The sequence below is a fragment of the Oncorhynchus tshawytscha genome, linkage group LG01, assembly GCF_018296145.1.
Source record: "Oncorhynchus tshawytscha isolate Ot180627B linkage group LG01, Otsh_v2.0, whole genome shotgun sequence".
NCBI classification, from domain to species: Eukaryota; Metazoa; Chordata; class Actinopteri; order Salmoniformes; family Salmonidae; genus Oncorhynchus; species Oncorhynchus tshawytscha.
The window spans coordinates 85,132,968-85,148,566 of record NC_056429.1 but is presented as its reverse complement, the minus strand read 5'-3'; the positions used below and the strand labels follow the sequence as shown (position 1 = coordinate 85,148,566).

At 42.4% G+C, this 15,599-nt stretch overlaps 1 protein-coding gene across 2 annotated transcripts; it reads left to right on the top strand.

Moving 5' to 3' along the window:
- Window positions 1-246: 246 nt before the first annotated feature.
- LOC112258606 (PHD finger-like domain-containing protein 5A) lies at window positions 247-13,880 on the top strand. 2 transcript variants are annotated; one of them, XM_024433097.2, is made up of 4 exons: window positions 247-361; window positions 12,936-12,959; window positions 13,153-13,319; window positions 13,683-13,880. In XM_024433097.2, exons 1-4 carry the CDS (start codon window positions 310-312, stop codon window positions 13,770-13,772), a joined length of 333 nt encoding a protein of 110 aa, XP_024288865.1. In that variant the 5' UTR covers window positions 247-309; the 3' UTR covers window positions 13,773-13,880. The 2 variants fall into 2 exon arrangements, with proteins under 2 accessions (XP_024288865.1, XP_024288875.1); XM_024433107.2 differs by lacking the exon at window positions 247-361 and adding an exon at window positions 12,490-12,661.
- Window positions 13,881-15,599: the final 1,719 nt, after the last annotated feature.

Below are 15,599 nucleotides of genomic sequence, written 5' to 3'. Positions count from 1 at the left end.
ATGCGATATGACTGCCACAAATGAAACCCTGAAATGTCTAATCTAATATGTTGTTAATAATGTAGCTAAAATGACCACGGGATGAATTCTGTGCGTTTCATATGTAATATTCACTCCTTGAATTTAGCTGGATTAATTCACTGACATGTCCATAGCAATAGTAATTTTAACTAACGTGAAATAAACAAAAATGACATGATCCGAAAAACAAACTAAACTTAAATTAAATACAAAGTTCAAATGTCACGTGTTTCTGTGGGTCAAAGTTGAAAGTTCAAAATAACTATTGTATTGCCTCCGTTCGCGAGAATGGCTAAACATCATCCAGATTTGATCTTTTGTAGAAAACAAGCTGGTGTTGGTAAGGTGTTTATTTGATGTTTATCATTGCATTAGTACTTACTTCTAATAAGCAATGATAAGTGCCGAGCTCTTGCCCTTTGTTGAAAGTGTCTGGCTAGATAAGATAGCTTGCTAGAAACAGTTAGCACATTCATTTGCTAATTGTATTGGTCGCATACACATATTTAGAATATTTTATTGCGGGTGTAGCGAAATGCTTGTGTTCATGACCATAACCTGCTTCTTCACCAACTTATTAACGTTATTGCATCCGCATGTCATATGCAGTGTTGCCAACACATTTTCAGGGTAAGTTGCTAGAGGCAGGTTGACTTGTTGCTTGTTAGTGTTTATATATTGGAGAGTTGAGACCAAATCACGGACGCTGGACAGAGTGGATTTCAGTTGTAACAAAAGACAGTTTTAATGAGTCAAAGATATCTTGTCACGCAGTTTTACGTGCACGGATCTAGTTCATATAACTCGGCAAGGAGTCAGGTGAAAAAGAGGCCTTATACAAAGGTTACATTCATTTTTATACATAGAATAAAGTAGGTGGAGTCTTGTCGTTTTGGTCTTCTGACTGGTCACAAAGGGTTGGAGGCGGGCCTTGCTCTAGCCAGAGCGGGCCCCATTGGTGCACAGCAGAGTCTTGTTCTGAGCAGCCGACCAGTAGAGGGGGTGAGATGTGTGTTTATACAAGGAGACATTTGTGTGTCAGGAAATCTGACACATGAGAGCAGAGGGGGTCAGTTTTATGGCTGGGTGTATGTGTTCTTGCGATGGAATGTCTTTGTTTCCTGGGGTCGGGAGACAACCAAGCTGAGGGGATAGTATTAGGGGGGTAGTTTTATTGCTGGCTGTGTGAGCTAGTTCCTGTTTTAGCAAGGGTACGTAAGATGACTTGAGTCAGGCGGTTTAGCTTAGCGCTGTATAATATGAGCTATGTGTATGAATATTTATATAACATGCTAAATAATAAAACTGCGTCATTACGTTACACAAATTGACTGACCATCTAAAAAAAATTAAAAAAAAGTGGCCACATTCTTGACCAACTATATTCATTGGGTTTGGCTCGTCGAACCCCTACTGATGTTGCAATCAGCCAACAATGATTTGCAATTTGCTGAAATTGCTGCAGGCCTTCTGCTGCCGTGCACGAGCTGAGCGCCTGCTGCTGACGTCACTCACGTGCCTGGCTGCAAAAGTGCATTGTGTGTTGTGACGGAGTGTGACAGAGAAAGTCGTTTTTGTGTCATTTAGAGGGAACATTTTAGCGTTTAAGTCACTTTTCAAAAGTTGCAAATCCATTTTTTTAAAGTGGCAAAATTTGTTGCTAGGTACTGTTTGAAAAAAAAGTTGCCAGGGTAGTCTGAAAAGTTGCTCAACAGAATTGCTAAATTGGCATCACTGGTCACATGTGCAACCAGAGGGGGGAAAAAACTCTAGACCACCTTTACTCCACACACAAAGCTCTCCCCTGCCCTCCATTTGGCAAATCTGACCATATTTCTATCCTTACAATAAAAAAAAACTAAAGCAGGATGTACCAGTGACTCGCTCAAAACGGAAGTGGTCAGATGACGCGGATGCTACGCTACAGGACTGTTTTGCAAACACAGACTGGAATATGTTCCCAGGATTCATCCAATGGCATTGAGGAGTATACCACCTCAGTCACCGGCTTCGTCAATAAGTGCATCGACCAGAAGCCATGGTTTACAGGCAACATCCGCACCGAGCTAAAGGCTAGAGCTGCCGCTTTCAAGGAGCGGGACACTTTTTCCCCCACCTTTTATTTAACCAGGTAGGCCAGTTGAGAACAAGTTCTCATTTACAACTGTGACCTCGCCAAGATAAAGCAAAGCACAGAGTTACACATGGAATAAACAAACATAGTCAATAACACAATAAAAAAATCTGTATACAGTGTGTGCAAATTAAGGAGGTAAGGCAATAAATAGGCTAATAGTGGCAAAATAATTACAATTTAGCTATTTACACTGTAGTGATTTATGTGCAGATGAGGATGTGCAAGTAGAAATACTGGTGTACAAAAGAGCAGAAAAACAAAACACATGGGGTGAGGTACGTAGTTGGTTGGATGGGCTATTTACAGATGGGCTGTGTACAGCTGCAGCAATCGGTAAGCTGCTCTGACAGCTGACGCTTAAAGTTAGTGAGAGAGATATGTCTCCAACTTCAGTGATTTTTGCAATTTGTTCCAGTCATTGGCAGCAGAGAACTGTAAGGTAAGGCGGCCAATGGAGGTGTAGGCTTTGGGGATGCCCAGTGAAATATACCTGCTGGAGCGCATGCTACGGGTGGGTGTTGCTATGGTGACCAGTGAGCTGCGATAAGGCGGAGCTTTACCTAGCAAAGACTTATAGATGACCTGGAGCCAGTGGGTTTGGCAACGACTATGTAGTGCGGACCAGGCAACGAAAGCATACGGGTCGCAGTGGTGGGTAGTATATGGGGCTTTGGTGGCACTGTGATAGACTGCATTCAATTGGCTGAGTGGAGTGTTGGAGGCTATTTTGTAAATGACATCGCCGAAGTCATGGATTGGTAGGGTAGTCAGTTTTACGAGGGTATGTTTGGCAGCGTGAGTGAAGGAGGCTTTGTTGAGAAATAGGAAGCCGATTCTAGTTTTAACTTTGGATTGGAGATGCTTAATGTGAGTCTGGAAGGAGAGTTTACAGTCTAGCCATACACCTAGGTATTTATAGTTGTCCACATTAAAGGTTGACCGAATATGATTTTTCAACGCCGATACCGATCATTGGAGGACCAAAAAAGTCGATACCGATTAAATCGGCCAATTTAAAATAATAAATAAGAATAAATAAATAAAAATACGTTTTTTTTTGTAATAATGACAATTACAACAATACTGAAAACTTATTTTAACTTAATATAATACATCAATAAAATCTATTTAGCCTCAAGTAAATAATGAAACATGCTTCAATTTGGTTTAAATAATGCAAAAACAAAGTGTTGGAGAAGCAAGTAAAAGTGCAATATGTGCTATGTAAGAAAGCTAGGGTTTCAGTTCCTTGCACAGAACATGAGAACATATGAAAGCTGGTGGTTCCTTTTAACATGAGTCTTCAATATTCCCAGGTAAGAAGTTTTAGGTTGTAGTTATTATAGGAATTATAGGACTATTTCCCTCTATACCATTTGTATTTCATTAACCTTTGACGATTGGATGTTCTTTATAGGCACTTTATTGCCAGTGTAACAGTATAGCTTCTGTCCCTCTCCTCGCTCGAACCAGGAACACATCGACAACAGCCACACTCGAAGCAGCGTTACCCATGCAGAGCAAGGGAAACAACCACAGGCTCAGAGCGAGTGACGTTGGAAACGTCATTAGCGCGCGCTAACTAGCTAGCAATTTCACATCGGTTAAACCAGCCTCATCTCGGGAGTTGATAGGCTTGAAGTCATAAAAAGCGCAACGTTTGCCTACCACCGCTCAGTCAGATACTTAGATGCTTGTATGCTCAGTCAGATTATATGCAACGCAGGACACGCTAGATAATATCTAGTAATATCATCAACCATGTGTAGTTAACTAGTGATTATGATTGATTGTTTTTTATAAGGTAAGTTTAATGCTAGCTAGCAACTTACCTTGGCTTACTCCATTCGCGTAACAGGCAGTCTCCTTGTGGAGTGCAACGAGAGAGATGCAGGTCATTATTGCGTTGGACTAGTTAACTGTAAGGTTGCAAGATTGGATCCCTCGAGCTGACAAGGTGAAAATCTGTCGTTCTGCCCCTGGACGAGGCAGTTAACCCACCGTTCCTAGGCCGTCATTGAATATAAGAATGTGTTCTTAACTGAGTTGCCTAGTTAAATAAAGGTATATAAAAAAATCGGCGCCCAAAAATACAGATTTCCGATTTGTTATGAAAACTTGAAATCGGCCCTAATTAATCTGCCATTCCGATTAATCGGTCGACCTCTAGTCCACATATTCTAAGTCAGAACCGTCCAGAGTAGTGATGCTAGGCGGGTGCGGGCAGCGATCGGTTGAACCAGATTGCATAGCGGAGAAGGTACGTGGGGTTCAAAATGGTCGGTGTTCTGTTTGTTCACCTGGCTTTCGAAGACACTAATCCGGACACAAATAAGAAATCCCACAAGGCCCTCAGACAAACCATAAAACAGGCAAAGTGTCAATTCAGGACTAAGATAGCGCCGATGTAGTATGATTCAAACGGTCGTCGGAATGTGGCAGGGCTTAAACTATTACGCGCTAGAAAGGTAAACACAGCCACGAGCTGCCCAGTGACACGAGCCTACCAGATGAGCTAAATGCCTTTTATGCTTGCTTTGAGGCAAGCAAAACTGAAGCATGCATGTAAGCCCCAGCTGTTCTGTATGACTGTGATCACGCTCTCCATAGTCGATGTGAGCAAAACCTTTGGACAGGTCAACATTCACAAAGCCACGGGGCCAGACGGATTACCAGGACGTGTACTCAAAGCATGCGCAGACCAACTGGCAAGTGTCTTCACTGACATTTTCAATCTCTCCCTGATTGAGTCTGTAATACCTACATTTTTCAAACAGACCACCATAGTCCCTGTGCCCAAGGAAGCGAAGGTAATTTGCCTAAATGATTACCACCCCGTAGAACTCACGTCTGTAGCGAAAAGGTGCTTTGAACGGGTGGTCATGGCTCGCATCAATCGCACTCCACTACCCTTTTCAACCTGGACAAAAGGAACACCTATGTGAGAATGCTGTTCATTGACTACAGCTCAGCGTTCAACACCATAGTGCCCACAAAGCTCATCACTAAGCTAAGGACCCTGGGACTTAGGGCTGGGCGACATGGCCAAAATATTATATCACAGTATTTAAATTTTAAAGAGACTATTTTTAGTTTCTGAATAATAAACGTTCTATATTTGCTTTATAAGTAGTGTGTGACCCTCGGGTGGCAACAAATACATTCTAAGTGATTTTAATGAGTCTTTCTCCATTCTGATTGTTTTATACTGTTCAAATCAACTTCAACCAAAACAAATTTCAGCACTTATCATTTCTGCATTTACTGCACTCAATTGCACTGGTAGAAAAAGTACCCAATTGTCATACTTGAGTAAAAGTAAAGATACCTTTTAATAGAAAATTACAAAAAGTAAAAGTGAAAGCCACCCAGTAAAATACTACTTGAGTAAAAGTCTAGAAGTATTTGTTTTTAAATATACTTAAGTATCAAAAGTAAGTACATTTTATACATTTAAGTATCAAAAAGTGTGAATAATTTATATTGAGCAAACCAGATTGTACCATTTTCTTTTTTAATTTATGGATAGCCAGGGGCACACTCCAACACTCAGACATAATTTACAAACATTTGTTTAGAGAGTCCTCCAGATCAGAGGCAGTAGATGACCAGAGATGTTCTCTTGACAAGTGTATGAATTTGACCATTTTCCTGTCCTGCTAAGCATTCAAAATGTAATGAGTACTTTTAGGTGTCAGGGAAAATGTATGGAGTAAAAAGTACAGTATTTTCTTTAGGAATGTAGTGAAGTAAAAATACAATTTGTCAAAAATAGTAAAGTACAGATACCAAAAAACCTGCCTTAAGTAGTACTTCAAACTATTTTTACTTAAGTACTTTACACCACTGCTCAATTGAGAATTTCCACACTGCCACGTAGGGCTGCATGATATGGGCAAATAATGTAGAACTTATTTTTAACCAAATGTTGCGATTTGACTTGCAAATTAGAGCAAAACTGTTGGAATCATGGAAATAGAATGACTATTCTAATTACATAGTTAGAATATAATTGTGGGCACTTTGAATACAGTGTTGTTTGAGATGACAACAAATTAAAATGCCGGCGAGGAGTTATTGTGACAGGGTAGGAAATAAAGTGTTGATAAGTGTTTCCTACTGGACCCTATAAGCTTTGGCTACATTGCATGTTTTCTCTTAGCTACTTCATGTTGCTAACATATTCTTGCTTTGCTTATTCCTCTTTTGATTTAGAAGATACTGTTGCACAAACAGCATGCTGATTTAGGTCTACACCATCACTTGTATTAGCTAGCTACTTTTGCTCGTACTCAGTACATTTATTAGCTAGCTATTAGCATTAGCGGCTAACAATTAGGGTCTCACAAGATTTAGGGCAACTTGCTAAAAAAATACAAACTAGCTGTTTGCTGATGTAAGAAACAAACGAATAGTAACATTCTAGAACGCTAGTGGATTTATATTAAGAAGCAAAGTGAAAACAGCATTGTTGTCATCAACATTGTTGCATGTGCTGCATTGACCATGCAGACTGAATTGCAAGTGTCTCGTAGTTGAGGAACATCAAATGCGCCCCTTAAGTGACGGGGCGTGGCTAGTTCTGTGTGGAAAGTGGCATGGAGAGAAAACGGAGAGAGATGACTCAAGTAGCGAAGTAAACTATATTGACATTACACATGGCGTATCACATTTAACAAATCAAACATTCACATACCGGTATAGAAGGTAAAGTAAAAACCCTAACCGGTCCCTGCATAAATACCGGTATATCATAAAATACTGTGTACCGCCCAGCCCTACTGGGAATAAACACCACCTTCTGCAACTGGATCCTGGACTTCCTGACAGGCTGGCCCCAGGTGGTAAGGGTAGCAACAACAACACATCTGCCACGCTAATCCTCAATACTGGGGCCCCTCAGGGGTGCGTGCTTAGTCCGCTCCTGTACTCCCCGTTCACCCATGACTGCGTGGCCAAGCATGACTCCAACACCATCATTAAGTTTTCTTAATCACTGATGAGGCAGCTTATAGGGAGAAGGTCAGAGACTTGGTGCCAGGACAATAACAACCTCTCTTTCAATGTGACCAAGGCAAACAAGCTGATCATGGACTACAGGAAAAGGAGGGCCGAACAGGCCTCCATTAAATCGACGGGACTGAAGTGGAGCGGGTCGAGAGTTTCAAGTTCCTTGGTGTCCACATCACCAACAAACTATCATGGTCCAAACACACCAAGACAGTTGTGAAGAAGGCACGACAACACCTTTTCCCCCTCAGGAGACTGAAAAGATTTGTCATGGGTCCCCAGATCCTTAAAAAGTTAAACAGCTGCACCATTGAGAGCATTCTGACCGGTTGCATCACCGCCTGGTATGGCAACTGCTCGGCATCTGACTACAAGGCGCTACAGAAGGTAGTGCGTATGGCCCAGTACATCACTTGGGGCCAAGCTTCCTGACATCCAGGACCTATATACTAGGCGGTGTCAGAGGAAGGCCCAAAAAAGTGTCAGACTCCAGTCACCCAAGTCATAAACTGTTTTCTCTGCTACCGCACGGCAGGGGGTGCCGGAGCGCCAAGTCTAGGACCAAAAAAACAAGACTACTGAACATCTAAACTAATGAAATGGCCACACGGACTATTTACATTTGTAAACGCAGCAAAAAAATAAACATCCCTTTTTCAGGACCCTGTCTTTCAAAGATAATTTGTATAAATCCAAATATCTTCATTGTAAAGGGTTTTAACACTGTTTCCCATGCTGGTTCAATGAACCATAAACAATCCATGGACATGCACCTGTGGAATGGTCGTTAAGACACTAACAGCTTACAGACGGTAGGCGATTAAAGTCACAGTTATGAAAACTCTGAAAAACACCAAAAGAAAGATGCCCAGGGTCCCTGCTCATCTGCATGAACGTGCCTTAGGCATGCTGCAAGGAGGCATGAGGACTGCAGATGTAGCTAGGGCAATAAATTGCAATGTCCGTACTGTGAGACGCTTAAGACTGCGCTACAGGGAGACAGGACGGACAGCTGATCGTCCTCGCCGTGGAAGACCACATATAACAACACCTGCACAGGATTGGTACATCCAAACATCACACCTGCGGAACAGGTACAGGATGGAAACAACAACTGCCTGAGTTACACCAGGAATGCACAATCCCTCCATCAGTGCTCAGACTGTCCGCAATAGGCCGAGAGAGGCTGGACTGAGGGCTTGTAAGCCTGTTGTAAGGCAGGTCCTCACCAGACATCACCGGCAACAACGTTGCCTATGGGTACGAACCCACCGCCGCTGGACCAGACAGGACTGGCAAAAAGTGCTCTTCACTGACAAGTCGCAGTTTTGTCTCACCAGTGGTGATGGTTGGGTTTGCGGTTATCGTGGAAGGAATGAGTGTTACACTGAGGCCTGTACTCTGCCGCGGGTTGGATTTGGAGGTGGAGGGTCCGTCATGGTCTGGGGCGGTGTGTCACAGCATCATTGGACTGAGCTTGTTGTCATTGCAGGCAATCTCAACGCTGTGTGTTACAGGGAAGACGACATCCTCCTTCATGTGGTACCCTTCCTTACATGACCCTCTAGCATGACAATACCACCAGCCATACTGCTCGTTCTGTGCGTGACTTCCTGCAAGACAGGAATGTCCGTGTTCTGCCATGACCAGCGAAGAGCCCGGATCTGAAGCCCATTGAGCATGTCTGGGGCCTGTTGGATCGGAGGGTGAGGGCTAGGGCCATTCCCCCACAGAAATATCCAGGAACTTGCAGGTGCCTTGGTGGAAGAGTGGGGTAACATCTCACAGCAAGAACTGGCAAATCTTGTGCAGTCCATGAGGAGGAGATGCACTGCAATACTTAATGCAGCTGGTGGCCACACAAAATACTGACTGTTACTTTTGATTTTGACTCCCCCCTTTGTTCAGTGACACATTATTCAATTTCAGTTAGTCACATGTCTGTGGAACTTGTTCAGTTTATGTCTCAGTTGTTGAATCTTGTTATGTTCAAACCAATATTTACACATGGTAAGTTTGCTGAAATTAAATGCAGTTGACAGAGAGGACGTTTCTTTTTTTTGTTGAGTTTATTTGTACACTGCTCAAAAAAATAAAGGGAACACTTAAACAACACAATGCAACTCCAAGTCAATCACACTTCTGTGAAATCAAACTGTCCACTTAGGAAGCAACACTCATTGACAATACATTTCACATGCTGTTGTGCAAATGGAATAGAAAACAGGTTATACAGGAAATTATAGGCAATTAGCAAGACACCCCCAATAATGGAGTGGTTCTGCAGGTGGTGACCACAGACCACTTCTCAGTTCCTATGCTTCCTGGCTGATGTTTTGGTCACTTTTGAATGCTGGCGGTGCTTTCACTCAAGTGGTAGCATGAGACGGAGTCTACAACCCACACAAGTGGCTCAGGTAGTGCAGCTCATCCAAGATGGCACATCAATGCGAGCTGTGGCAAGAAGGTTTGCTGTGTCTGTCAGTGTAGGGTTCAATAGCATGGAGGCGCTACCAGGAGACAGGCCAGTACATCAGGAGACGTGGAGGAGGCCGTAGGAGGGCAACAACCCAGCAGCAGGACTGCTACCTCCGCCTTTGTGCAAGGAGGAGCACTGCTAGAGCCCTGCAAAATGACCTCCAGCAGGCCACAAATGTGCATGTGTCTGCTCAAACGGTCAGAAACAGACTCCATGAGGGTGGTATGAGGGCCCGACGTCCACGGGTGGGGGTTGGGCTTACAGCCCAACACCGTGCAGGACGTTTGGCATTTGCCAGAGAACACCAAGATTGGCAAATTTGCCACTGGCGCCCTGTGCTCTTCACAGATGAAAGCAGGTTCACACTGAGCACATGTGACAGTCTGGAGACGCTGTGGAGAACGTTCTGCTGCCTGCAACATCCTCCAGCATGACCGGTTTGGCGGTGGGTCAGTCATGGTGTGGGGTGGCATTTCTTTGGGGGACCGCACAGCCCTCCATGTGCTCGCCAGAGGTAGCCTCTGCCATTAGGTACCGAGATGAGATCCTCAGACCCCTTGTGAGACCATATGCTGGTGCGGTTGGCCCTGGGTTCCTCCTAATGCAAGACAATGCTAGACCTCATGTGGCTGGAGTGTGTCAACAGTTCCTGCAAGAGGAAGGCATTGATGCTATGGACTGGCCCGCCCGTTCCCCAGACCTGAATCCAATTGAGCACATCTGGGACATCATGTCTCGCTCCATCCACCAACGCCACGTTGCACCACACTGTCCAGGAGTTGGCGGATGCTTTAGTCCAGGTCTGGGAGGAGATCCCTCAGGAGACCATCCGCCACCTCATCAAGAGCATGCCCAGGCGTTGTAGGGAGGTCATACAGGCACGTGGAGACCACACACACTACTGAGCCTCATTTTGACTTGTTTTAAGGACATTACATCAAAGTTGGATCAGCCTGTAGTGTGGTTTTCCACTTTAATGTTGAGTGTGACTCCAAATCCAGACCTCCATGGGTTGATAAATGTGATTTCCATTTATAATTTGTGTGATTTTGTTGTCAGCACATTCAACTATGTAAAGAAAAAAGTATTTAATAAGAATATTTCATTCATTCAGATCTAGGATGTGTTATTTTAGTGTTTCCTTTATTTTTGAGCAGTGTATTTATTATGGATCCCCATTAGCAGCAGCTACTCTTCCTGGGGTCCAGCAGAAATTAAGGCAGTTTATACAATTGTAAAACATTACAATACATTCACAGATTTCACAACACACTGTGTGCCCTCAGGCCCCTACTCCACCACTACCACATATCTACAGTACTAAATCCATGTGTACGTGTGTGTATAGTGCGTATGTTATCGTGTCTGTGCCTATGTTTGTGTTGCTTCACCGTCCCCGCTGTTCCATGAGGTGGTTTTTTTAAATCAAATTTTACTGCTTGCGTCAGTTACTTGATGTGGAATAGAGTTCCATGTAGTCATGGCTCTATGTAGTACTGTGTGCCTCCCATAGTCTGTTCTGGACTTGGGGACTGTGAAGAGACCTCTTGTGGGGTATGCATGGGTGTCCGAGCTGTGTGCCAGTAGTTTAGGCAGACAGCCCTGTGCATTCAACATGTCAATACCTCTCATAAATAAAAGTAGTCATGAAGTCAATCTCTCCTCCACTTTGAGCCAGGAGAGATTGACATGCATATTTTTAATATGAGCTCTCTGTGAACACCCAAAGGCCAGCTGTGCTGCCCTGTTCTGAGCCAATTGCAATTTTCCTAAGTCTTTTTTTCTGGCATCTGACCACATGACTGAACAGTAGTCGAAGTGTGACAAAACTAGGGCCTGTAGGACCTGCCTTGTTGATAGTATTGTTAAGAAGGCAGAGCGTCGCTTTATTATAGACTGACTTTTCCCCATCTTAGCTACGACTGCATCAATATGTTTTGACCATGACAGTTTACAATCTAGTGTTACTCCAAGCAGTTTAGTCATCTCAACTTGCTCAATTTCCACATTATTTATTACAAGATTTAGTTGAGGTCTAGGGTTTAGTGACTGATTTGTCCCAAATTACAATCCTTTTAGTTTTAGAAATATTGGGGGCCAATTCCTTGCCACCCACTCAAACTAACTGCAGATCTTTGTTGAGTGTTGCAGTCATTTCAGTCGTTGTTGTAGCTGACGAGTATAGTGTTGAGTCATCCCCATACATGAAACTCTGGCTTTACTCAGTGGCATGTCGTTAGTAAAAACTGAAAAAAGCAAGGGGCCGAAACAGCTACCCTAGGGAATTTATCTATGCATTTACCTATGCATACCTCAACAAACCTGTACACCCGCACATTAACTCAGTACCAGTACCCCCTGTATATGACCTCGTTGCCGTTATGTAAATGTATTGTTACTTTTTTATTGATTGGATTTTTAACTTTTGTTTATTTAGTAAATTTGATTAACTCTATTTCTTGAAGTGCATTGTTAATGGCTTGTAGTAAGAGTTTCACGGTAAGGTAACACCTGTTGTGTTCGGCGCATGTGACAAAACATTTGATTTGAACGTTAGTTATGTGATGGTGGTTAAGTAGACTAGCTAGTAAGATAATAGCTCTTGATCATGACTCTCAGTTCCATTAAACATGAGTCATTGGACAAAGGCATCTTCTGTAGTGGGGAGTTTTTTTGTTAAGATCCCCGACGCTCGGTCTGAACATTTAAATTAACATGCATCGCTTGTGGTATGGTTTTGGAAGCATAAGAAACTTAGCAGCGAGAAATGCTGAAGAAGAAAAAAAGTCTACACACCTTGATAGGGTTAGTGTTCTCACACTGCCGTATCTCCATGTTACACGCTTGTCTATGTTAGGCGAGGCCACCACCTGTGCTAATTAGCTATCTAGCATGCTCCTCCAAACACCTGTGTGTAAGCATGAATCGGGAAGTGTAGTTTTGTTGGATGGATCTGTGAAACACGTAGCAGTTTTATTTTAAAAAATTGTGCGTTTCTTTCTCACTGATGAAAGGTAAGCGCTATATGTTTCGAAAGCCGTATAGCAAGCGGTGATTATTTTTGTTTCTAAATGTTAAAAACAGCGTCGGGATTGTAGTTCACATGAGGCAGTTGTGGGCGACGCTAATGGCTAATAACTAGGGAGAAGGCGGTAAGCCCCTTGAGTTTTTGAGAGCTTGTAAAATGTCTTATTGAGTGCATAACCCTTAGCTTTATGGAGCAATGCTTTGTTGGCTAGCTACATTATTCATGTTCACTCACTGTTTGTTCTATTGTTTACTTTTCAGCTATTGGAAGATTGTGCGAGAAATGTAAGTTTCAAAAACATATTTTACATAATGTTGTCCCTTTCTCCCATACAGGGTGTATTTGCTGCCCTTTAATTTACCCTCATAACTCCTAGAATAGAGACAGTAATCATCAACACATGGTTTACTTTTATATTTAATTACCCCAGTTCAAAATGCCACGGCATTAAAGTCCCCCTCTTCCCTCCTCTCCTAGGTGATGGAAAGTGTGTGATCTGTGACTCGTATGTGAGGCCTTGCACACTGGTGCGCATCTGTGACGAGTGCAACTACGGGTCGTACCAGGGGCGCTGTGTCATATGTGGAGGTCCCGGGGTGTCTGACGCTTACTACTGCAAAGAGTGCACCATCCAGGAGAAAGACGTTAGTCACCTGCTCTCTCTCTCTCTCTCTCTCTCTCTCTCTCTCTCTCTCTCTCTCTCTCTCTCTCTCTCATAAAAGGTGTAGAAAAACCTTCACACCATTCAATGCTCCCATATGCAATGTTTCCAATAAACTATACAGAATCAATCAATATTGTGCTTCTTCGACATATTCCGTTCTTGATCAATGTCGTGTGAAAAATGGAAAGGTGTCTGAGATGCTGAGTAATGATATGTGGTTGTACAAGTAATGTGTGGTTGTGAAAGTGGTTTTACAAGTAATAGTCATTTTGAACAATGTCAATGTAATGTGAGAATACACCAACAAGTTATTTTTTCTACTCCTCTCTACTGGATGTGACAGCGAGATGGATGCCCCAAGATTGTGAACTTGGGCAGTTCAAAGACTGACCTTTTCTATGAACGGAAGAAGTATGGCTTCAAGAAGAGGTGAAGACAGGCCTGTCCAACGAGTGCTTTGCTTCTGTTTTTTTTGTATGAACGTTTTTACCTTTGTGTGTGAACATGTTTTGACAATACAATAAAGCTTTATTTTACATTATTGCAATGCACATGATTGCATTTTCCCTGTAGTTTTGGGTTAATTATCTAGTGTTCATCATTTTATGGGATGAACTGAGTTTTACACATGAATGAAATCTAATTTCATATAATGAAACTAGAACTGGGAAGAACTACCATCGGGAAAGATTGGCAATAGTTTCCCACAAATCTCTATTTCCCCAAACAATGAACTGGGGTGCCTCTCGTTGTTTAAGGGAGATTTTCAGGGATGGTTCCATCACTTGCAAATCTAATAAACCTCTGCATGTTAATTTGTTAAAAGCATGTGCTTCCACAATGCTGTATTCTACTGTTTATCGGTTTAATGGTGGAGTTAGACGACCCGTTTAGTTTTTACATGCCAAAGTGAGTGCTTTTTGTAAAAATGCTTTATCTGCCTTCACAATGGAAACTACTTTGTAAATTCGAACATATTTTATGGAAAATAGACGTATTGTAAAAACTATTGGTCGCTAAATCCGGAGAAATGACGGACCATGTAAAAAAAAAAAAAAAACTATTGGTCACTAAATACGGTTAGAAGGACCACGTAAAAACGATTGGCTGGTATGCCTTCACCTGTTTGAGCAGTCGGCTGTAAATGCCCTCACCCGCTATATACTAAACGTATGGGTTGGTTCTGTTCTCAATAGTGCTGTCCAGTTAGAACATGATGTTGAGGCCCATCACTGTACTCATGATAGTCACCACCACACACAGACCCAGCTGTTTCCTTTGAAGATGTTTATATGGTTTTGGTAATCCGAATGACTTGGAATCGTATTGTTATGGCTATTTTGATGCACACACAACATTCAGACATTCGTGTTACTGTCGACAATAAACAGTCCTAAGGAACATGTCTTCTCCCTTCGGATAACGCTGACCTGAGTGGACGGGTGCAGTGTCCAGTTGTGCATTTCCAATCGCTCTGATTGGTTGGGAATGGCAGGTCTATGATGGTTGAGGGATAACTAAGGTAGGCTGAGTAGCCAAACTAACGGGACTTTAGCGAAACTGAAGGGACTGTGAGGGGAAGTTAGGCAGTAGTGGGAAAAAGTACCCAGTTGTTATACTTGAGTAAAGGTAAAGATACCTTAATTGAAAATTACTCAAGTGAAAGTCACCCAGTAAATACTAGAGTAAAAGTCTAAACGTATTTGGTTTTAAATATACTTAAGTATCAAAAGTAAATGTAATTGTTAAAATATACTTAAGTATCAAATGTATAAATCATTTCAAATTCCTTATTTAGCAAAACAGCACCATTTTCTTTTTTTTGTTTGTTTTGTTACGGAGACCCAGCGGCACGATCCAACACAACACATTTACAAACGAATAATTTGTATTTAGTGAGTCCGTCAGATCAGAGGCAGTAGGGGTGTTCTCTTGAGAAGTGCATGAATTTCACAGTGTTCCTGTCCTGCTAAGCATTCAAAATGTAACGAGTACTTTTGGGTGTTAGGGAAAATGAATGGGGTAAAAAGTACATTATTGTCTTTAGGAATGTAGTGAAGTAAAGGTAGCCAAAAAATATATGTAGTAAAGTAAAGAACAGATACCCCCAAAAACTACTTAAGTAGTACTTTACACCACTGAAGTTAGGATGTTTTCAAATGTAGTTGTATGGTTTGTAAATGGCTTTAAGCTATATCACCGCCATCTAGTGGCCACAAATGAATGACACAAGATGTGATTCAGGACTCCAGCACTGCGG